Source organism: Geotrypetes seraphini, chromosome 2 (genome assembly GCF_902459505.1).
Source record: "Geotrypetes seraphini chromosome 2, aGeoSer1.1, whole genome shotgun sequence".
NCBI lineage: Eukaryota > Metazoa > Chordata > Amphibia > Gymnophiona > Dermophiidae > Geotrypetes > Geotrypetes seraphini.
In genome coordinates, this window is record NC_047085.1 from 35,402,637 (window position 1) to 35,425,652 (window position 23,016).

At 42.5% G+C, this 23,016-nt stretch overlaps 1 protein-coding gene across 7 annotated transcripts in view; it reads left to right on the top strand.

Annotated features, from left to right (window-relative positions):
• ASAP1 (ArfGAP with SH3 domain, ankyrin repeat and PH domain 1) overlaps positions 1-23,016 on the top strand; it is a 558,081-nt gene that overhangs the window by 147,416 nt on the left and 387,649 nt on the right. For all 7 annotated transcript variants that reach the window (XM_033933030.1, XM_033933029.1, XM_033933028.1 and 4 more), the window contains one exon: positions 8,457-8,506. In XM_033933030.1, the coding sequence (XP_033788921.1) occupies positions 8,457-8,506 (50 nt within the window). The remainder of the gene's footprint in view (positions 1-8,456; positions 8,507-23,016) is intronic.

Below are 23,016 nucleotides of genomic sequence, written 5' to 3' on the forward strand. Positions count from 1 at the left end.
CAATTGGAAATAGTTTCAAAGATTGCAAAGTAGTCATATAAATGTTTAAATGGACAATGGAGAGCCCTGCAGTACCCCACAAACAGAGGTCCAGATAGGTGAAAACTTGCCCTCATTATGGACTCGATACGATATTAACATCAAAAATCCTTTAAACCAGTCTAATACCTTTCTGTTAACAACATTAAAAGCCGCTGATAAGTCATTTGTAGCAAATTTGCATATTGACCCTGAGATAGAAGACCCTGAACTTTCACTACCAAAGAAATCAATAGTGTTACTGTCCTATAATTTGTACAAAACCCATGCTAAAAAGGGAGCAGAATTGAGAATTTATCCAAATATTCTCAAAGCTGTGTAGAGACAATAGATTCAATTAATTTAGTCACTATCGGTATGTTTGCTATGGGATGATAACTTGCAGGGACAGTCGGATCTAAGTCTGTATTTTTCAACAATGGAGAAAGTACGATATGTCCCATATCGACTGAAAAATGAGCATTGAAAAGTAAATGATTTATTAGAACTGTAAACCATGAAATAGCATGGAAGAGAATATTGCAAAAGATATAGGCTGGAAAATTATCAAGTAAACATTTTTTCCCAAATTGTTGCACAAAGATTCTTTAATTGACTTTCTAATATCAAGTCAAAAGTACACCAGTATCTATTTACTGGAATATTATCTACCGATGGTTTGAAAAATAGAGGTACAAATGAGTCTGGGCCATTAGTAAATGAGGATATAATTGTTAAGATTTTGTCCTTAAAAAAACATTGCCACTTTATCAATAGAAGGCATTTGAGTATTATTACATCGTTCTTTTTCAGTAGTCTCAGATTTCCAAAGTGAAAAGAAAACTTTATTCTGATCGTTCGCTGTGATAATTTCATTGCCATAATACATTTTCTTAGTTTTATTAATTTAGTGATTGCATTTTTATTTTCTTTCTCCAATTGGACCTATCCTCATCTAGATTATTTTTTTCCCAACTTTCTGCATAATTGTTTAAGTAGACGGTGAGAAGAAGTGTACCATGGTGTATCCTTATGAGAAATCAATTTATTTTTTATTGGAGGGCCATAGTATTAAAGATTATTTCAGACTTTTCAAACCACATTTTTAATATAGACTCGGCATTAAATTCCCCAAGTAGAATTGAAAAAATTTTACCCAATTTTTTCCAGAACATATCTGTATTTTACTTCTTGTACATAATGTAACTTTTCATGTGTGTACCAATCAATTGTGAAATTTATTTTATTTCTGAAATTCATAATAAATTATTCTGTATTAATTTATAATAAAATATAAAGTAGAATAGAAACTAAGAATAACTGGTGGAAAAAGTACTTTATAAATGCAGATCTTTAGTTGTAAAAATTCATCTGGAAAAAGAAATGCATTCATTTTTTTCTAGAAGGTTAAGACATTGAGATGATTATTTAGCTTTAGCTGAAGTTTGTTCTGCATAGCTGGAGCTGTGTCAGAAAAATCTTAATCTCCAGTGTCCAGTTGCATCTTAAGAGTCAAATTGCCTTGACTTAAGGATTGCTCTATCCTTAGGACCTTAAAAGTCAGGACTAAGCCTGAACTGAATTCTTTCCAAATAGAGAGCCAATGCATTTCAATCAAAGCTAAGTGTGCCATTTCCTATGGTCCCTGTGATCAGATATTCCTCCTTATTTTGGACAACCTTTGCCCTCCGTGTTTGCTTATTAGGAAGACCTTAAAAGATGAGTTTGTAGTGTTCCAGAACTCTTGTGAGAAAAGACTTCACTAGAGTGCAGTGCAATGCAGCTTAATTCAAGAAAGTTGTCAGGAGTATTAGAAAACACAACCTAAGAGGCACAAAAATTTGTGACTGGAAAGAGACCATGGTATCAAAAATGATGGCCAAATCCATAAAGGATTCCTTCCTTGTCTGCAGCAAGTGACTCCAGAGACATGTGGGTTGTGACCATCTACCAGCAGATGGAAATAGAGAATTAAACTGAACTCTGTCATATAGTATGGTAAGCTACTTGGCAAGCCAGTATTCTTCATCTCCAGCAGGTGGATGGTTGGTATCTCCCAAGCTCCTGGATTCATTCTATTCTATTTGTGCACTTTAAATACCGCCCCTATATACTAAGTTTGAGTGGTTTACATTCAGTTAAGGCTGTTTACAGCCAAATAACATAGTCCAACAGAAATAAAATCCCTCATATAAACTTAATGATATATTAGATAGGTTGTGAGCCCACCGGGACAGAAAGGGAAATGTAAACTGCTTTGAGTGTGATATACCTTCAAAAAGGCGGTATATAAGTCGTAATCCCTTTCCCTTTTCTAAAATTGAATGCTGATGAAAAAAACAGGTTTTCAACATCTTTCAAAAGGCAAGATATCCTAACTCAGTGGTAGGCAATCTCATTAATCAAAAGAGCCAAAGATCAGCAGTATAACGATTAAGATTTCTTTTGAGAGCCAAATTTATTTTCAAGAACCATGTTTTTAGGAGTCGGTTTAAACTAGCTACTAACATTAAATAAAACCAGATATCATAATAATAATAATCTTATTTTTTGACAAAAAAAATCTTTTTACCTTTTGTTGTTTCTGCTTTAATCATCTTGTCTTCACTCACTTTTTTCTAGCCAACATCTGTCCTCTCTCTGTCTTCCATGCAGCATCAGCCTCTTCCATGTCTGTCCTCTCTCTCTCTGCCCCTGCCATCCACTGTCCGCCCTCTCCCCGTTCCATTTGGCATCTTCATTCTTTCTATGTTCCTTCCATAAACTGTCTATCTTGTGCCCCTTCTCTCCTTTGTACATGATTCATTTCAGCTCTGCCACCTCTCCATTTTTATTTATTTATTTATTTATTTATTTATTCGATTTTTTAGCATGTCCTCCCAAAAGAGCCTAGAACGGGTTACAATGAATATATTGGTGCATTAAAATTATAAGTAAGATAGGTACTTAGAAATTACCTTACTGTCCCGAAGGCTCACAATCTAACTAAAGTACCAGGAAAAATGACAATTAGAAGAGTAATAAAGAAAGAAAATAGAGATAGAGGAGAAAAATAAGAAAATAAACATACTAATAAGATTACAATGATCTAAAGGAATTTGAAAGGTTAAAAAGAGGGGAGATAAGAATAGATGCAGAGGGAGAACCGTTGAAGCAATAGAATTCTGGGGAAATTTAAATGAAATTTGAATGATAAAATAAAACAAAATAAGTGGTAAAACAATAAATGAGATTAAAAAATATATCATAAACTAAAAAGAAGAGAAAATAAAATCAAAACAGTCAAAACTGAAGTCCAGCTTGAATGGGCCCCCGAGCCAACCGTTGGTCCGATGGCCGGACTGCAGCCCTCCTCCGTCGGCTCTCCCCTGCTGGAATGGGGGAGGAGCGAAGACAGTGTCGGTGCCCCGCTGGAACAGGCCCCCGAGCCGACCGTTGGTCCGATGGCTGGACTCCAGCCTTCCTCCATCGGCTCTCCCCTGCTGGAATGGGGGAAGAGCGAAGACAGTGTCGGTGCCCCGCTGGAACAGGCCCCCGAGCCGACCGTTGGTCCGATGGCTGGACTCCAGCCTTCCTCCATCGGCTCTCCCCTGCTGGAATGGGGGGGGAGCGAAGACAGTGTCGGGTGCTCCGCTGGAACGGGCCCCCGAGCCGACCGTTGGTCCGATGGCCGGACTACAGCCCTCCTCCGTCGGCTCTCCCCTACGTGAATGGGGGAGGAGCGAAGACAGTGTCGGGTGCCCCGCTGGAACGGGCCCCCGAGCCGACCGTTGGTCCGATGGCCGGACTGCAGCTCTCCTCCGTCGGCTTTCCCCTGCTGAAATGGGGGAGGAGTGAAGACAGTGTCGGGTGCCCCGCTGGAACGGGCCCCCGAGCCGACCGTTGGTCCGATGGCCGGACTGCAGCCCTCCTCCATTGGCTCTCCCCTGCTGGAATGGGGGAGGAGCGAAGACAGTGTCGGGTGCCCCGCTGGAACGGGCCCCCGAGCCGACTGTTGGTCCGATGGCCGGACTGCAGCCCTCCTCCATCGGCTCTCCCCTGCTGGAATGGTGTTAGATGGTGTTACAGGGTTTGGTTTTGGTCTTTTACTTTTCCCATCTGTAGTAAATACAGTATCCAATGTAAGTTGTTTTCTTGAAGCCATCTGAAAACACTTTAGTTAAACTGAAGGGATTAAATAGTTATAAAATCTTTAGTGAGAATGTCCAGGGAGAGGAGCTCTGCACTCAAACTGCCATCCTCCTCGCCTCCAAGTTCCAGAAGTTTTCTCTGTCACCACCCCCTCCCCTATGCTCTGGCATCTCTCTCTTCTCCTTTCCTTTCCATCCCATGGTCTGGCATCTGTCTCATTCCCTTCACTGATTCCCTGGCATCTCTCTCCTTTCCTTTCATCTCTCCCTCCCCATCCATGCTCTGACATCCCCTCCTTCCTTTTCCCTTGGTCTGGCCTACCTTCCTCCTTCCCTCCATGTCTTGGCATATTTCCATCCCTCTCTTCCCCCATGCCCTGGCATCTCCTTTCATTCCTTCCTTTCCTTCCAGTTGGATGCAGCAATTCTCTCCCCCTCTGCTCCCTTTCCTCCTGTCACCCCGTCCCTGGTCGACAGTGCAGCCCCTAAGCGGGTGCTCCAAGGCCTGGCATCATGAACTTCTTCAGGCAGCAGCAGCAGCATTCACAATTTGCTGTTGTTGCCGTCTTCGGGCCTTCTTCTCTGCCTTCATGGAAACAGGAAGTAGGCAGGACTCAACAGAGAGGAAGACCTGAAACCGGCAACAGCAGCTAATTGTAAACGCTGTTGCTGCTCGAAGAAGTTAAAGATGCCAGGGCACCCAGGGCAGACTGCTTCTCTCCCTGTAGCCGGGGCCCCTCTGAAAAGAAACATTTAGCTCTCCCTCCCATGCGAACCCCGCCGATCCACCGTGAGATGACCGACAAACCTCCCTCCAGCACTCGTTGGCAGCCGCAGCACTCTAAACAGGATGCTTTTCAGTTCCCGGCTGTCTGCAGGTGATTCCCTCTGCCGCATCACTGATGATGTCATCAGTGATGCGGCAGAGGGAATCACCAACAGAAGGCCGCGAACTGCAAAAGCAACAAAGAAGATACCGCTATCCCACAATGAAAGTCAAGCAGACAAAACAGTGGGAATCAAAAGCAGGCGTGCAAAGGAGACAAAGTTCAATTAATTCTTTATTGTGGAAATGTTCACACAGGACTTGACACAGACTGTGTTTTGACTGTGTCTTATGTGCAACCTGCACTTTTGTGTGAATTGACATGACATGATAATGTGCAGTCTTATGATGAACACCTTTTGATACCTTTAAAAAGTTTGTGGATATTTAATACTTCGGGTCGGACTCCTGATGAAGGCTTTCTGCCGAAACAGTCTGTGTTGAGTCCTGTGTGAACGTTTCCACAATAAAGAATTGATTAAACTTTGAAAAAATTGATTGAACTTTGTCCCCTTCTCATGCCAGTTTTTGATTTCCACTCTCTCTTGTCTGCATGATTTAACTACTACATTAAGTTTGTCAAATTTCAACTCCGAATCACAGTAAACTCCAAGTGTAATGATTTCTGATTTCAGAGGAATTAACTGGCCTATCATTTTAGGTTGAATCAAAAGTGGTTTCTATTTCTTAGACATCCAAAGAGCAGAATATTTATCAATGTTAAGGAATAAATCATGATTTTGAAACCAAGTTCCCAGTAGATCTGAGCGATGGTTAAGTTTTTTCATAAAATCCATCTGATTCTTCTTTATGAAAACTATAATCTGGATGTTGTCTGAAAAAAAATCCACTGATGAAAACAAAAACTGTGGATACAGATGTTCTGGAGATAATTTATTAAACGCTGACATATAAAACCATGACAATTCAATTTAAAAAGTACAATGATAAAAAATACTGTGATAAAAATCCAACCGGACCCTACACGGTCCGTGTTTCGGCACCTTCCTCAGGGGTCCAATGGTTTGCAAACTCACATATAAAGAATTGGACTGAAAACAGTCTATTATCTTTAAACATGTGAGCAAAGAACACCGCAGACAAGTTGAAGTAGCAAAAAAACGCTAAGGAATGAAATTTGTAATTCCATCCCTCTGATATTTTTGTCAATGTGATCTAATCTAAGTTTAAAAAGTAGGGGTGAAAGCAATGACCCCTGTGGACCCCAGACTTCAGAAAATTTTTCCCTGAAAATTCTGAGTTCCAGTGGACAATTTGAGACCAATTTTGAAAAATATGACCTAAACCACTGAAAGCAGTTCATCTTATGCCATGGTCCTCTGACCGTTTTAGTAACATGGTGTGTGAAACTGTATCGAAAGCAGCTGTTAAATCAAACTGCCATCACGCATTGCACAGACTGCTTCATCGACTTGTCGACCAGTACTCCCAAGTCTCTTTTCTGGGGGGTCTCTCCAAGTACCACCCCGGACATCCTGTATTCGTGTATATAATTTTTGTTACTGACATGCATCACCTTACACTTATACACATTGAACATTAAAGTAATGTAGAGGAGCAGTGGTACTTTACAAGACAGGTAAGGAAAGTAAAAAAAGAGCAGAGGTGTAATTGGTTAAAAGATCAGCAAAGTTAAGACAAGTCGGAGAGCACAACCTGCTGGAAAAGGTTTGACCAGAGGGTTAGAATCCCTGAATTTGTTTATTATTGTAGAAATGAATGGATACTCAGGGAGAGGATTAAGACTGAAAGGAAGTATTGGAGAAACTGATAGCAGTGAGTTGAAGTATGAGTCAAAAAAATCTAACCTCAGGTTCTACTGAGATAAGGCGTGAGATTGCTGGACTGAGAGCCATGAACATCAAATATGACAACATAGAGCCTCTCCTTAGTTAAACAGGAATAATAGGAGGGCAACTACAAAGAGAAGGACCAGGAATCTAGATGCAACTGATAAGTGTAAGGTGATGCATGTCAGTAACAAAAATTATATACACGAATGCAGGATGTCCGGGGCGGTACTTGGAGAGACCCCCCAGGAAAGAGACTTGGAAGTACTGGTCGACAAGTCGATGAAGCCGTCTGTGCAATGTGTGACGGCGGCGAAAAGGGCGAACAGAGTGCTAGGAATGATTAAGAAAGGGATCACAAACAGATTGGAGAAGTTTATCATGATGCTGTACTGGGCCATGGTATGCCCTCACCTGGAATACTGCGTCCAGCACTGGTCGGCGTACATGAAGAAGGACATGGTACTACTCGAAAGGGTCCAGAGAAGAGCGATTAAAATGGTTAAGGGGCTGGAGGAGTTGCCGTACAGTGAGAGATTGGAGAAACTGGGCCTCTTCTCCCTTGAAAAGAGGAGACCGAGAGGGGACATGATCGAAACTCCTCCTCTGCATTACTTTTCCTATTTGAGTCGGTGAACCTAGAGCACTGACCTCTATTCACGTTACCGGAAGACCTTCCAGAGCTCTCAGGGTAATCCCTAGGGGAACACTGCTGGCAACTTCCTATTCCTCAGTAAGCCTAGTCAGCTCATTTCCTATTGTACAACAATCTAAGCCATGCAGGGCTTCACATAAACCGTTGTTTCCTTTTCATCCTTAAATGTTCCACATTCCAGACCCAACTAGACATTCTACCTGGGTCTTCATCTTGCTCTCCTAAGTTTGCATTCAGCTACTACTATGAGCTCGAGTTACAATTAACAACTAGATTACAATATTTGCCTTTTACTCTTATTGGGCACATTTTTGTACCAGTTACTAGTTCACCAATTTCCTTCTCCTTCCATTACTCTATACATACTTATATCCGATGGTATGTCCAAGTTCATTCAGTGGTACTACGCCCTATACTCTTTATTTAGAGGCCAACTCTCCCTCCATCCCTTTCAGTTAAGCTAGGGAGTCCCATCTGTGAGAATATGCTGTCTATTTGTCGTGGGATAAAGCACAGTTACTTACCTGTAACAGGTGTCATTCAAGGAGAGCAGGCAGATATTCTCACATCCTGCCCACCTCTCCCCTAGTTGGCTTCTTCACTTGGGCATAGAACTGACTACCTCGCGAGCTGGTGTCAGGCGGGAAGGCACTTGCGCATGAGCAGTGCGGGCAGTCGTGAAGCTTCGTTGAAACTAAGTGACAGTACATTTTTCACGTACCAGGCTCCGTGAATGATATCACCTGTATGAGAATATCTGTCTGCTATCTTTGGATAACACCGGTTACAGGTAAGTAACTGTCCTTAATGTGGTTATGCTCGAGGGGTAGTAAAGATTTTATTTATTTATTTATTATTAGCAAAATGTAACTTGTGCCCTGAATATTGGAAGATAAAAAAAAAGTAGATGAGAGAACATTTCAGTATTGTAACCTTTTAAGCCATCTGGGTTGAATTGTTTTAAATAAATAAATAAATATACATATCTGATTGGTTTCTTTGCTATCTTTTGTAAGGATCTTAAAAAACCTTTTGACAAAGCATGGAAGGATTATGAGACCAAATTGTAAGTATTCATAAATATTATAAATTTACATGGGCATTCAGTTGAGGTTTATATGAATAGAAATCTTGAGGGTAGTTTTCATGAGTAATTTGCATATGTAAAGGGGTATCAAACCGCCCAGTTTTCCATAACGTATATACTTTTAACTTTGCAGCAACAAGGACAGTTTAAAAATGACATTCTTTAAATTGTCTACAAGATATGCATCACTGATTTTAACAGTAAATTATTTCTGGTATACTTTTTTCCTTCTAAAATGGGCTGGCTTTCAAATGCAGAGGTGTTTTGTGGGGAGAAAAAAATCAGGGTACGTGCTGGAGCCATATGCCTTGGGAGGAGGCTTTTACCTCCATGATACCCTGCCTCCAACAACTAGCTACAGGGCTTAGTCAATGCATAATTGTTCCATTTCTCCTCCCTTATGTGGCACCACTGGTATTTTTTTTTCATTCTCTCCTCCCTTCTCCAATCACTTCTGTCATCAAGGCATTCATGTCATCCTTAGCTTACCTCACCTTTACCATGTGTTTACCAAAGGTTTCAGATTACTAGTAACAGGTCTGTACACTATCACTGAAATAAGTCATAGTACTTGAGGACTGGATGGGTCACCAAGGTAATAGCTGTCTTTATAAAGGGCTGCAGGGGTGATCCGGGAAACTAGCCAAATGAACCTGATGTTAATGCTGAGGAGAATAAGCTATTCTGAAAAACTCAATTACTGGGTACATGGATAGCCATTGCTTCATGCGATAGTTAACATGGATTTAGCAAAAGGAAGTCTTATTACCCTATAGAAACATGATGGCAGATAAAAGCCAAATGGTCCATCTAGTCTGCTCATCCACAGTAACCATTATCTCTTTCTCTCTCTGAGAGATCCCACGTGCCTATCCCAGTCCCTTTTGAATTCACACAGTCTCTCTCTCCACCACCTCTTCTGGAAGACTGTTCCATGCATCTACCACCCTTTCTGTAAAAAAGTATTTCCTTAGATTACTCAGGGGCCTATCACCTCTTAACTTCATCCTATGCCCTCTCATTGCAGAGTTTCCTTTCAAATGAATGAGACTTGACTCATGCGCATTTACATTTTGTAGGTATTTAAACATCTCTATCTTATCTCTCCCCTCCTGCCTTTCCTCCAAAGTATACTGATTGAGTTCTTTAAGTCTGTCCCCATACGCCTTATGATGAAGACCCTAGTCTATTAGATTTTTTTCTGAGGGTGTTAAAATTTGAATAAGAGTGAGCTGATAGATGCAGTGTATCTGGATTTTCAGAAAGCATTTGACAAAGTATCGTAAGAGAATCTCTAAAAAATGGAATGGAAAAAGTCTTATTCTGATTATGTAACTGACTAAGACACCATTAAAAACATACCTTATATTATAAGCTTGACAATGGTCACTGGGTTACCTTTGAAGACAGCAGTAATATTTTTAACGATGGAATGAATGGATGAATATCTACATGAGTGATCTTGTTATTGCTGTTGGATGAAAGAACGAATGGATAATTATGTTGTTTACTATCCTATATATCATGCCATTCTTTTTTACTTTTATTTTTTTAGTTTTTTTTAACATTGTAAGCCTCCTAGGTCCTTAGATGGTACAGGCGGGGTATCAAATAAATAAATAAAAATAATAAAAGATAGAAAATAGAGTGCAACTAAATAATCATTTTTCTTAGTGAAGAATGATATAGAAAAGAGAGCAGTGAGTAAGGTGATCTGGTTTTCAGATAAAACATTATTCAAAGTCACTAAATCACAAGTAGGTTATGAGGTATTGCAGAAGACCTCTTGAGTCTAGGACCATGCTATCATATATACAAGGAAAAATAATTTTTTAATAATAGGTACACAGCACTGGTTCTGTTTTAGGTACAAATTAGCAAATTGACCAAATTGAGCTCACCATGGACCAAATTGAGCTCACCAGATCATTTTTCCTGGCTTGTTTGCATTAACTAAAATTACATCACCTCTGATCTATTGTTGCTGAAACTCTCCAGCTGCCCTGGTGACATTGTCATTGAAGGCTCCAAAGTTATATTTTTGATGCACTGAGACCAACATTTCATCAAAGGCGAACATTTGGGACTTTCATTAATCATATTACTAGGGTAAAGCATTGGTTGTCAACAGTGGAGAATGAACTATATCACAGGGACCTACAACCTGTTGTAAAGGAAGAGCCAAGGCACCCACACACAGCTGGGCTATGATAGAAGTGACAGGGTGGTGAGGAGCTCAGAGCTCTTTTATCAGAAGATGTAAAGACGACTTTGGCTAGTACAACCTGCTCCCTGTGACTCTGGGCAAGTCACTTAATCCTCCATTGCCTCAGGTACCACAGTTAGATTGTGAGTCTTGAGGATGAATCAGAGGAGAATCAGGAATAAGACCTGCATGAAAATGTAGGAGAATCAGGAATAAGACCTGCATGAAAATGTAGGCGGAAGATGACGCAAGCATAAGCCCTGCATATATTGTAGGCGAAGACCCCTGCGAAACCCCAAATAGTTATATTTCTAAGAGAGACATTGTGCATATGAATTCAGATTTCTTTTTTAGTTCAATATTTTTTATTGATTTTTTGAAAAAATATAGGAAACAGTTCAAGTACATGGTATCAAAATATAAAACAAAACATTTAGTATAACTAATATTCAGTTACATTGTGCAATGTAGAATTGAATCGTTTTAAAAGATCTAAAGTACTAGGACTGTTCATGAAAAATTAGTAAAAGGAAAGATAAGAGGAAAGAGAAATTGAAGGAAGAAAAAGAAGAGGAAGAGGAAGAAGAAGAAGAAGAGAGGAGTGTCTATGAAATAGATTTAACATATGAGTCCAGGAATTTCCAGGGTGATTTACATTGTATCAAATTTTTGGAAAGTCGAATTATATTTTTCTTTTCATAAGCATATGATTCAAATTTATGATACATGCTCAAAGAATTCCACCAGAAGGTATAGTTTAGTAATGAAGAGGACTTCCAATTTTTCAAGATGTGCATAAGGGCAGTCACAAACATTGCATCAATGAGTTTAGGAGGACAATTAGACTGTGTAAAACAAGGGTGTTGAGATCGGAGAATTATAGTGTCAAAGGAAATTTCTTCTGAACAATTGGTAATAGACTTTATGGTGTCCCAAATGCACGTCCAAAAGGAACGAACTTGAGCACAATGGAAAAGCATGTGATCAAGAGTCCCAACTTCTTTCATACAGTTCCAACATATAGAGTCTTGTTTTAGGTTAGCTTTCCACATCCGAAAAGGTGTCCATACCGCATTCCACATAATGAAGAACATTGATTGTGAGACTCTGGATGATAAAAGAGGTCGGTTTGTCGAGGACCAAAAGAGTTCCCAGTCAACATCAGAAAGTGAGGTTGTCAGCATAGGTTCCCAATGTTTCATGGAATGAGAGGAAAATGTAAAAGAGTGATCTCTTAGAATACTATAAAAGAGAGATATCGCTTTACCTTTTGATATAGCCAATGTGATTTCTAAGATTTCTAAGCAATCATTTTCCTCTCTGTCAGCAAAAGAACGAGATTCACTTTTGCTCCAGAAACCAGCAGTCCTGACTGTGGCATTATTGTTTTGGGACATGATATGATTTTCTCCTAAGAAGTACTAGTGAAGGACAGTGTAACTCAGGAAGGTGGGGGTCTGTTCTCCAGAGTTATTAGCCTTAGAGGGGCATAATCAAAAAAAGCGTCTAAGTCCCCTTTTGGCCTAAGTCCCTAAACGTTCAACCCAGAAGCAGGGAAAGTGTCCATAACCAAAACAAACGTCCATGTTTTGATTATGGCCTTCCTCTGCCTAAACGCCCAATCTTCACTACGTCTACAAGTACCCCCACAGCACGTCTAAACTTTTTAGCCATAATGAAACAAAAACACGCCTAGGCCACAAACGTCCAACAGAAGGGCTTTTAGGCAAAGGAGGAGCCAGTCCTTCGCCTAAAAGCTGGATTCTGTAACCGGTGCCTGTCAAAAACACCGGTTACAGAATCCCCCCCCCCCCCCAACGATCCAGGCAGGAGGGTGCCCAAGCCCTCCTGCCATGTCAAACCGCGACCCCCCCTCCCGACAACATCGGGGCAAGAGGGAGCCCAAGCCCTCTTGCCCCGCCGACTCCCCAACTCCCCGCCAATATCGGGCCAGGAGGGAGCCCAAGCCCTCCTGGCCCTGGCGACCCCCCCCCCCCCCCGCTAGTTGTTCGGGCCAGGAGGGAGCCCAAACCCTCCTGACCACGGCGACCCCCTACCCCCACCCCGCACTACATTATGGGCAGGAGGGATCCCAGGCCCTCCTGCCCTCGATGCAAACCCCCCTCCCCCCAACGACAGCCCCACCCAGCCGACCCGCGACCCCCTGGCCGATCCCCACGACACCCCCACCCCCTTCCCCATACCTTTGGTTTAGTTGGCCGGACAGACTGGGGGCAAAACCCGCCTGTCCGGCAGGCAGCCAACGACGGAATGAGGCTGGATTGGCCCATCCATCCCAAAGCCCCGCCTACTGGTGGGGCCTAAGGCGCCTGGGCCAATCAGAATAGGCCCGGGAGCCTTAGGCCCCTCCTGGGAGCGGGGCCTTGGGCACATGTTCGGGTTGGGCCCATGTGCCTCAGTCCCCGCCCCCAGGAGGGGCCTAAGGCTCCCAGGCCTATTCTGATTGGCCCAGGCGCCTTAGGCCCCACCAGTAGGCGGGGCTTTGGGACGGATGGGCCAATCCGGCCTCATTCCGTCATTGGCTGCCTGCCGGACAGGCGGGTTTGACTCCCGTCTGTCCGGCCAACTAAACCAAAGGTACGGGGAAGGGGGGTGGGGGTGTCGTGGGGGTCAGCCAGGGGGGTCGCGGGTCGGCTGGGGGGCGGTCGGAGGTTCTTGGGGGGGGCGGGTCGTTGGGGGGAGGGGAGTTTGCGTCGAGAGCAGGAGGGCTTGGGATCCCTCCTGCCCATAATGTAGTGCGGGGTGGGGGTAGGGGGTCGCCGTGGCCAGGAGGGTTTGGGTTCTCTCCTGGCCCGATGTTGTTGGGGGGGGCAGGATCGGCTGGGCCAGGAGGGTTTGGGCTCCCTCCTGGCCCGAACAACTAGTGGGGGGAGGAGGAGTCGCCAGGGCCAGGAGGGCTTGTGCTCCCTCCTGGCCCGATATTGTTGGAGAGTCGGCGGGGCAAGAGGGCTTGAGCTCCCTCTTGCCCCGATGTTGTGTGTGTGGGGGGGGGGGAGTGATGCATCGCGGCAGGAGAGATGCCTCATCTCCCCTACCGCGATGCCATCACTCCTCTACCCGAACTGCCGCGGGTCGCGGCAGTTCGGGTAGAGGAGTAATGGCATTGCGGTAGGGGAGATGAGGCATCTCTCCTGCCGTGATGGTTAGGTTGCTGGGCCGCTGAATTGATGGCGCCAACGGCCATCAGCTCAGCAGCCCGTTTTTCGGCACTTAGACCTGGTTTTATTTCGTCTAAGTGGAAAAGGTCTAAGTGCTGACTAAACTGTATTGGTTATACCTGTTGTACGGCTAGGTGTAGGTCGGCCCACCTCCCGCCCACTGCCCGCCCTTTCCCCTCCTCTAAACACACCTCTTTTCTCTCTGTGCGTTTAGAGGCAGGGGAAAGGCCTAAGTTGGTTTTAGATACGTCTAAAAACCAGCTTTGGTTATGGGTACTTGGACGATCAGGCTTTTTGATCGTCCAAGTAGCCATTTAGGACACTTTTTAGACTTTTTTTTTTTTATTATTACCCCCTTAGTATTTGAAATGCACTTGTCAGGGAAATATAGAAAGGTCAGTTTTGGCACCAGGTGACGTCACGTTTCAGTATGGCTCCATGATGAGTGTTTACACCATATAGCCCATAGAAAAGCAATTGTGTAATCTGTATCTGGGACTGCTGAGCAAAAGTTTATAAATGTTATGCTGGCTAGCATAAGAAAGAGGAGAGAGGGAGAAAAGAAGAGATGAATCCTAAGTACAGAAGCTAGCTACATTGTATGTATATTCTCCTTATCTGCCCTGAGTGCTGCTTTGTAGTATCTTTTGCTAACTTTCATTTATTGCTAATAAATATATTTCATACCAGTAACCGAGGAGTACGAGGTCTATTTCTGTGACACAATGAGCAGCCTATCGCTGTCAGTCTGCTAAGACAGATGGGGAAAATACTTAAGAGTACCTGATTACTATTCAATGTATTATAAACTGCTTTGGGTGAATCTGTTCATGAAAAGGCAGTAAATAAATCCCAATAAATAAATATGTGAAAAGAAACTTTGAAAGATGGAAAGGAATGAGTTGGGTGAGGGGGGGGAGAAATCCTAGGGGAAGGAGGGAACCAGAGTATGCAACAGAGCATGGAAGGCAAAAAGGAGAAAGTCGCCTATGCCTCTACAGTTCCTCACACAGTCCCAACCCTATGTCCTCTACAAATCTTCACAGACACACCTACACTCTCTCTATAGCTACAAGAGTACACTTTACCATTCTTGCATAGCCAACAGGTCACAATGCAAAAAGGCACACCTTTTTAAAAAAAATGGAGAGAGAGGTATGGTTTTGTTCAAGGTGAAAAGTTTATACACACTGCAGTGAAGCCATCTTGGCATGCACATCAATTTTTAAGACATTTTAAAACAAAGCTTGTTCCACTAGGTACCCGTTTACTTAGTGTAACAATTTAGGTTTGTCAATCTTAATCATTCTCTGTGTGCTACAGTTCTGTTTGTTTTTCCCTCTGTTCATTCTTGTGTTTACAAGAGGTTTCTGCAGCGACAATTGTCTTATCAAGTTGTTAGCAGGGATGCCAATCTTTGTGGATTATTATCTCTCTCTGTCATACATGCATTTTAGGAAATTGTTGAAATTAGCTTTGTTCATGAAATTTCTGGGGAATTGATCTGATCTGTAAATCACTGTGATTGTTCAGTCTCTTTAGTTTATTAAATTGCATAGAACTGGCCACCAGTGCTGTGAAACACTTCTCAACATCGGGCAGGCAGTCCCGCAGCTTACTGCTCCAGCCAGCTGAGAGGGTCCTTCTGGGATCTTTAAATCAACACCCAACCGCGGCCCGCGGTCGCGAGCCTCAGGTCGCGAGCTGAAGGGGCTTGGCCAAAGGGGCTTGCCCCTTTTGAGCCCCTTCGGAGCCCAAGAGGAGCAGGGAGTATCAAAATTTACCAATTTGGGCAAGAGGAAGGCCAAAATAATACCACCAACTTTGATGAATGGTCCGATGGATCGCCACCTTATGGCTCCTGTGCTGTCGCAAGTGAAAGAGCAGGTAAACTTAGATACTTTAAATGCTTCTCTATCCTCTGGGGAACCTACATCACCTCCTCAACCACCATATTCTTCAGGGTTAGAAGAGTCCCACCCAGCGTTGGAGGGAACATCTTCTTCCCCACAAACATCTTCACCTTCTGGACTAGAGAACTCAGTACAATCCTTGGAGGGACCTAAAGAGCTGACCCCAGTGCAGATGGTCATAGGGCAAGGCTCTGAAGTTCTCCCTAAAGATAAAGAGATCACTCTAAACGATGTATGGCTAAGTATTAACAGAATAGAGTCATCATTACAAAAAACTGTTTTGAAATTATGTCAGTTTTCCTTAGATGTAACAGTGAAAATTAATGAACATGATGTTAAACAAGGTGAAACAGCAAAAAAGTTAGAAAAAATAGATCAAGATGTTAATACTTTACAAGTTTCTGCTGTTTCCAATATTAAAGATGGTATGTTGACTCATGCTAAGTTAGATAAACTAGAGAATTCTATAAGGGCTAAAAACCTCCGTTTATTAAATTTTCCTGTAACACATTAGTTAGATTGTGAGCCTTCGGGACAGTAAGGGAATTTTTTAAGTACCTTCTTACTTCTCATTTATAATCTTAATGTATATTTTCTTCAAACCGCTTAGAACCTAATGGATGTAGCGGTATATAAGAAATAAATTACATTACATTACATTACATTATTTGTCTTCCTTAGAACTCTTGAAAATGTACTTGAGGGATATATTACAATATACTAAAGTGGATACTCTTGAATTAGATAACCTCTATTACATTCCAAGAGTGTCTAAAGAAATACTTGAAGAGGGTAAAATGGATAAACTTGTTTCACCTGACAGTTGGAATGTATCAGTTCCTTGAATCCTCTAAGGACATAATTGATAAATGAGCAACTTTAATAGTGGTCTTCAAATCAGAGTTGGAAAAACAGGCTATTCTGAAATTATATTTCTTGAAAAAACAAGACCTGTTTTGTGGCCAACGTGTGACAATTTTTCCAGATGTCTCTAGGCATATACAGTTTAAAAGGAAGCGGAGACTCAGAGGAGACATGATAGAGACTTACAAGATCATAAAGGGCATAGAGAAGGTGGAGAGGGGCAGATTCTTCAACCTATCGGGAACCACAAGAACAAGGGGACACTCGGAGACATTGAAAGGGGACAGGTTTAGAACCAATACTAGGAATTTCTTTTTCACTCAGAGAGTGGTGAGCACCTGGAATGCACTTCCGGAGGCTGTGATAGGACAGAGTACGTAACAGTGTTTCAAAGAAGGATTTGATAAATTCCTGATGGATGCGGGGATTGAGGGATATAGATAGAGGTATAGATAGGATTATGTAAGTGTATAGATAGAGGGATAAAGGGTTTTAGGCAAAGGATCACCTTACAGGTCATGGACCTGATGGGCCGCCGCGGGAGCGGACTGCTGGGCATGATGGACCTATGGTCTGACCCAGTAGAGACAACTTCTTATCCTATATAATAAAAGGCTAACTCGCGCATGCGCAGTCCTATTTGCGTGTTCCGTGCGCTGTAGGTCTGTGGCCGAAGGAGTGCGCATGCGCGCGAATACGTCACCACCCGATCGCCTCCACAAGCCGGACCGCAGCCAGACGACGTTCTCCGTTTCTCCTGTCGCCGCCACCGATCTCCGTTTCTCCTTTGCCGCCCACCCCATTCTCTTCCCGCGGGCCCGAATGGCGATTCCAGCAGCGTGTACATCAGTCTCCACACGCTGCTTCGGGCCCTTCTACTGCCCTGATTTGCTCTGCCGCGTCTCTGATGATGTCATCAGGGACGTGCCAGAGTAAATCAGGGCAGAAGGGCCCGAAGCAGCGTGTGGAGACTGATAAAAGCGCTGCTGGAATCACCACCTTTGTAGTCCGGCCCGCGGGAAGGGGAAGGGGAAGGGACAGGGGGGGGTAGAGGAAACGCTAATGCTGCTGCACAGGGAAATGGTGGGGGGGGAGGGAAATGGAGGGGAAGGGAATGCTGCTTTGGACGGACAGACAGACAGAGAGAGGAAGGGAAACACAAAGAAAATAAGAAATACACAGGGGCAGGTGCTCAGGGAACTGGTGTGGGGGGAGGGAAATGGAGGGGGATGGAATGCTGCTTTGGATAGGCAGAGAGAGGAAGGGAAACACAAAGAAAATAAGAGACACAGGGGCAGGTGCACAGGGAACTGGTGTGGGGGATGGAATGCTGCTTTGGACAGACAGACAGAGGGAGGAAGGGAGACAGAAAGGAAAGAAGAAAGACACAGGGTCAGGGAGATACACAGAAAGACAGACAGGCAAAGGGGGCCAGGGACAGAGACAGACAGAAAGGACAGCGGGAGCCGCGTCAGGAGGGGTGCGGGATGCGGCAGTGGGAACTTTTCCAATGGGTGCAACTGGGCAGCTGTCGGGAACCTCTGATCAGGGGCAGAGCAAGGTAAGAGTATCATAGGGATAAGAAGGAGGAGGGAGGATAAAAAAGGAAGGGATGCCTACTGCTGGACAGGGGGAGAAGGAAAGAGATGCTGATGGACAGGGGAGGTGAAGAAAAAAGAACGGAGGACTAATGTTGGACAGGGGGAGAAGGAAAGAGGTGCTGCTGGACAGGGGGGAGGTAAAACAAAGGGAGAAGGGCTGCTGCTGCATAAGGAGAGCAGTGAAGGGGTGGTGGTGGACACAGGGGAGGTAAAAGGAAGGGAAAATGGACAGGGGGAGCAGGCAAGGGGTGGTGATGGACAGCCAAGGAAAAAGAAAGGCAGAAAGAAAGAAAGCGGCTAAGGAGAGAGAGAGAAAAAAAGACAGACACACACACATATGTTCTAGCACCCGTTAATGTAACGGGCTTAAAGACTAGTGTTCTTATATTCTTAATTCCTCCAGCTAAAACCTAAGGTGGTGGCAACTGGAGCTATCTTCTTTCTGAAATTTCCAAGCAAGTGCTTAGTCTCGTATGGAAGTGATAAGTATATTTTTTTTGAACCAGTCCAGTTAGAAGACTTTATTAAAGCAAAACCTTTGTTGAAAGCTAAATTTCTATTATTAATAACTTTATATATATTGGAGGAGGGTGTATGATTTATATAGATTGGCCAATTACTGCCTGTGATGTTAAATGATAGATGGATTTGAGTTTCTAATTGATACTGGTGAGCATTATAATGTGGACTATATCATGGTTGATTAATTTCCTTTATATGTTAAGTTGTATTTTATATACAGAATTTAGTGGATATTTGTGAAAATTTGTTATTGTAATGAATATTCAAATAAAGAATTAAAGAAAGAAAAAAAAAATGCATAGAACTGAGAGGTTTTGCAATATAGAAATATGATTTTATGTTATCTTTGATACACATAGATGCTGCTGATGTGGCCAAGTGTGTTTATGTTTAAATACCTAAATATCTTTATTACAGAGCAAACATTAAAGTCTTATAACATAGACTGTGTGAAAGAAATATGTAGAAACAAAACATAAAGGAAAAAAATACCTTTTTTATTGGACTAACTTAATATAGTTTGATTAGCTTTCGAAGGTAACCCCTTTATCATCAGATCAGAAAAAGGTCAACATTTGCTTTTTTCTGACCTGAGGAAAAAGGAGTTACCTTCGAAGCTAATTATAAACTACATTGTTAGTCCAATAATAAAAGGTATTTTTTCCTTTGTTTTATTTATACATATTACCTTGAATAGTGGACTATCACAGCTATCACACCATTTCATTGGAAGAAACAACATGAAATACAGTGAAAAGACCATTAAGTCCAAGTATCAAACTCTCCTGTTTTTCAATTTTATTTTCCCTGGGAACCCCCCCCCCCCCCCACATTCTTTTCCACTGTCATACAATCATCCCGAGAACTGAAGAACTCTAACTAAACATCTCCGGGAAGCCTATACAAAGCTAGTAAAACATCAAACCCCTGGGCCAATCAGAGCCTTGGGCACCTCCCAGTGCATCCCAAGATGCGTTGTAAAGGGAGAAGGCCTGCCATTTTGAAGAGGCGGGCCTGCCAGCAGAATGGAGTGGGCATCACTCTTGCCTGTCTTCCAGTAAAGATATGGAGGGGATGGGGGTGTTCAGGCTGGAGAAGGTGTTGGTCATGCCTACTTTTGCGTTCGACAGCCTAAAGCGCCTATGTAGGTGCAATTCTGCCCCCTGGGGTTATGAGATTATATAAATATCATATAAACTTCAGGAAACAATTGATAACTCAACTGTTTCTCGATGCCTTTATGTAACATGCGCAGAGGGATCATTGACCTATTTCTGGGCCATGCTTTGACCCTACGCTTTGACAGAAGATTTAATGCAGTGGGTGCAGTATGATGATGTAAATACCAGCCTTGATAATTGTGACTTGTAAATGTCAACTTTTTAATATTTTATGAATATTTGTTTTAAATACTATGTTATTTTGTACACCGCTTTGATTCTAAACTGTTTGTAAATTTTTAAAATAAATAAAATAAAATATGTCTCAAAACGCCTCCTGATCATGCCTTTTAATTGCAAACCACCAAACGATGTTCCTACTCCCACATCATACCAACCACTGGAATCGACTGCTCCTGCAGATAAGATCCCTTGAAAGGACTCCTCAGCTTTAGGAAAGCAATAAAAATATACCTGTTCACCTGTACTGGGACCGGTGCTATTTAAGAGCTATTTGATCAGTACTTGACACGTACACAATGATAATATGAGTAAAATACTTACGTTAGTATTATTTTACCAGTAAAGATTGATAAATATGAGTATAATAGCTGAGTTTGCTCCAACAATCTGCCAATTACTTACATTCAAATAGAGGTCACTAGCCATACACAAAGCCACTAGTCATGCACACTAGTCATACGCATAGAGGGGCATAATCAAAAAATATGTCTTAAGTCCGTTTTGGGCCTAAGTCGCTAGTTGCCCAAAGTCGGCAGCATCCAAAGTCCATTCTCAAAAAAATATGTCCAAAATATATATATGTTTTGCCGTTTGATCATCCAGACCGCTAAGTCATCTATCTTTATACCCCATTTTTGTTCAAAAATACCTAGAACAAGACCTTTTGTATGTGGGAGGGGTCAGCAAAGTGATGGTCTGGGCACCCAGACATGGCAACAGAGTAATGGGGCACCTTACAGGGCACTGCTGCGAACTTCACAAAAAAAGTACCACATAAACATCTCACAGAGAATCTTAATTCCGTTTGCGACATCCTACTTATGCGAGGTTAGGTTTTTGGTGCTCACTGTGATAAAAGTAAGTACCAAGTAAAAATCAATGTGGAACAAGAAATGAGATTGGCCATATCAAATATGGTTCTGTTAGAGAAAATTTGTAATGAACAGCAAGCTCATCCATATCACTAGTTCTATCAATATTTTTCGTGATTTTTTTTTTTTTTATATTTGCTGTTGAATTTTTTTTCAAATAAACAATTCAAGGTTATTGTAATATCTTTTATGATAGTTGTTAGCTTAAGATGATTATTAATTTTAAAAATTAAATCAATCAGGTATGTATTAGATTACAGAACTATTGTTTGACCTGGGGAGCCGTGGAAAAATTTTTAAACATTAAGTGAGCCGTGAACAGAAAAAGTTTGGGAACCACTACTTTACACAAAGTCATGAAGGACACTTCATTTAAAAACTGGGAGATTCCTTTAGTCTGCTGAACAGGACACTGGGCTAGATGGACCATTGATCTGACCCAGTAAGGCTAGTCTTATGTTCTTAAGTCACTCCTAGGAAAATGTACAGAATTCAAATTTGTCCAGGATTTGACAGAGCTCAACTTCGTCATTCACCAATTGTTGAATCTTCCTTCAAGCATTCATGCAGTTCATACTCTTATGCTTCTGCTCTTCCAGGTGAGAAGCCACAACATTAGACTTTTTTGGCAAGTGCATATTCCAGTCTTCTATGCTTCTTAACAGAATCATGGACTACCTGTTTAAGATGTCCAGTTATTTCAAATCTTTACTTAAACAATTGCCAGACTTTGAACAGCATTTTCCCCTGAACAGTTAAAACAGTTCCAACAATTATCAAAGAACTCAAGCAGCTTTCGATGTTTCTTCCAGAACATCTGCAGTAGACATTGCAATATGCAGGTTGGCCTGACTTCAAGTCTCAGAGCTGGAAACTTCAGGAATGTGTTTCCAATATTCTCTGTATGGGAGATGACCTATTTGGGGAGAAAACTGAAGAAGCCGCAGATATGATTAAAAAACATACAGATACTATGACAACATTATCTAAACTCGGACCTCTCAACTCTCCTCATTGTCTAAGAGATATTACACCACTTAAGAACATAAGAATTGCCGCTGCTGGGTCAGACTAGTGGACCATCATGTCGAGCAGTCCACTCATGCGGCGGCCCTCTGGTCTAAGACCAGCGCCCTCTGGTTTAAGACCAGCACCCTAACATTCATAGTATAACTCTGAACGTTACTACAATCAACCTTCTTCCTCATCTTCTAGACCTACCTCTCAACATTTCCACTCAAAACAACAAGAGACTACAGAAATCCAGACAGCAGTAATCCTTTTCACTTTTTTCTATAGAGCATTGCCCAAATTTCTCTAACTTTTCATTTGTCTTCCTTTAGGAGGCAGGCTACTCTATTTTCATCATCGATGAACTCTAATCACATCAGACCAGTGGATATGTCCAGATAATAGCTCAGGGTTTTCCTTATGCTTGCTAAGAAAACCTCCAAATCACCCACCAAAAGAGTCTCACTCCAAATCCCTCCAGAAGACTCCATCAAGAACTCTCAGCCCTTCTCCAGCTAAACACAATAGAACCTGTTCCTCAATAGGAGAGGGTCTGGGGTTTCTACTCCAAGTATTTCCTGATACCTAAAAAGGACGGAGGCCTTCAACCAATTCTAGACCTAACAAATACTTGATGAAGGAGAAATTTTGCATGGTCTCTCTGGAAACCCTTCTTTATCCCAGGACAAGCAGGCAGCATGTTCTCTACATGTGGGTGATGTCACCGACGGAGCCCCCTAGCGGACGTTTTTGCAAGCAGACTTGCTCGAATACCTTCAGGCTTGCGATTGGCCTGCGCATGCTCCTCCCGCCCTGCCTAGGACATGCGTCTCCTCAGCGTGTCCTCAGTTTTATGTTTTCCGCGGAGCCAGAAGCACTGCTCCCTTGCTTCGCGTGATCTCGTTGTCCCTCTTACCG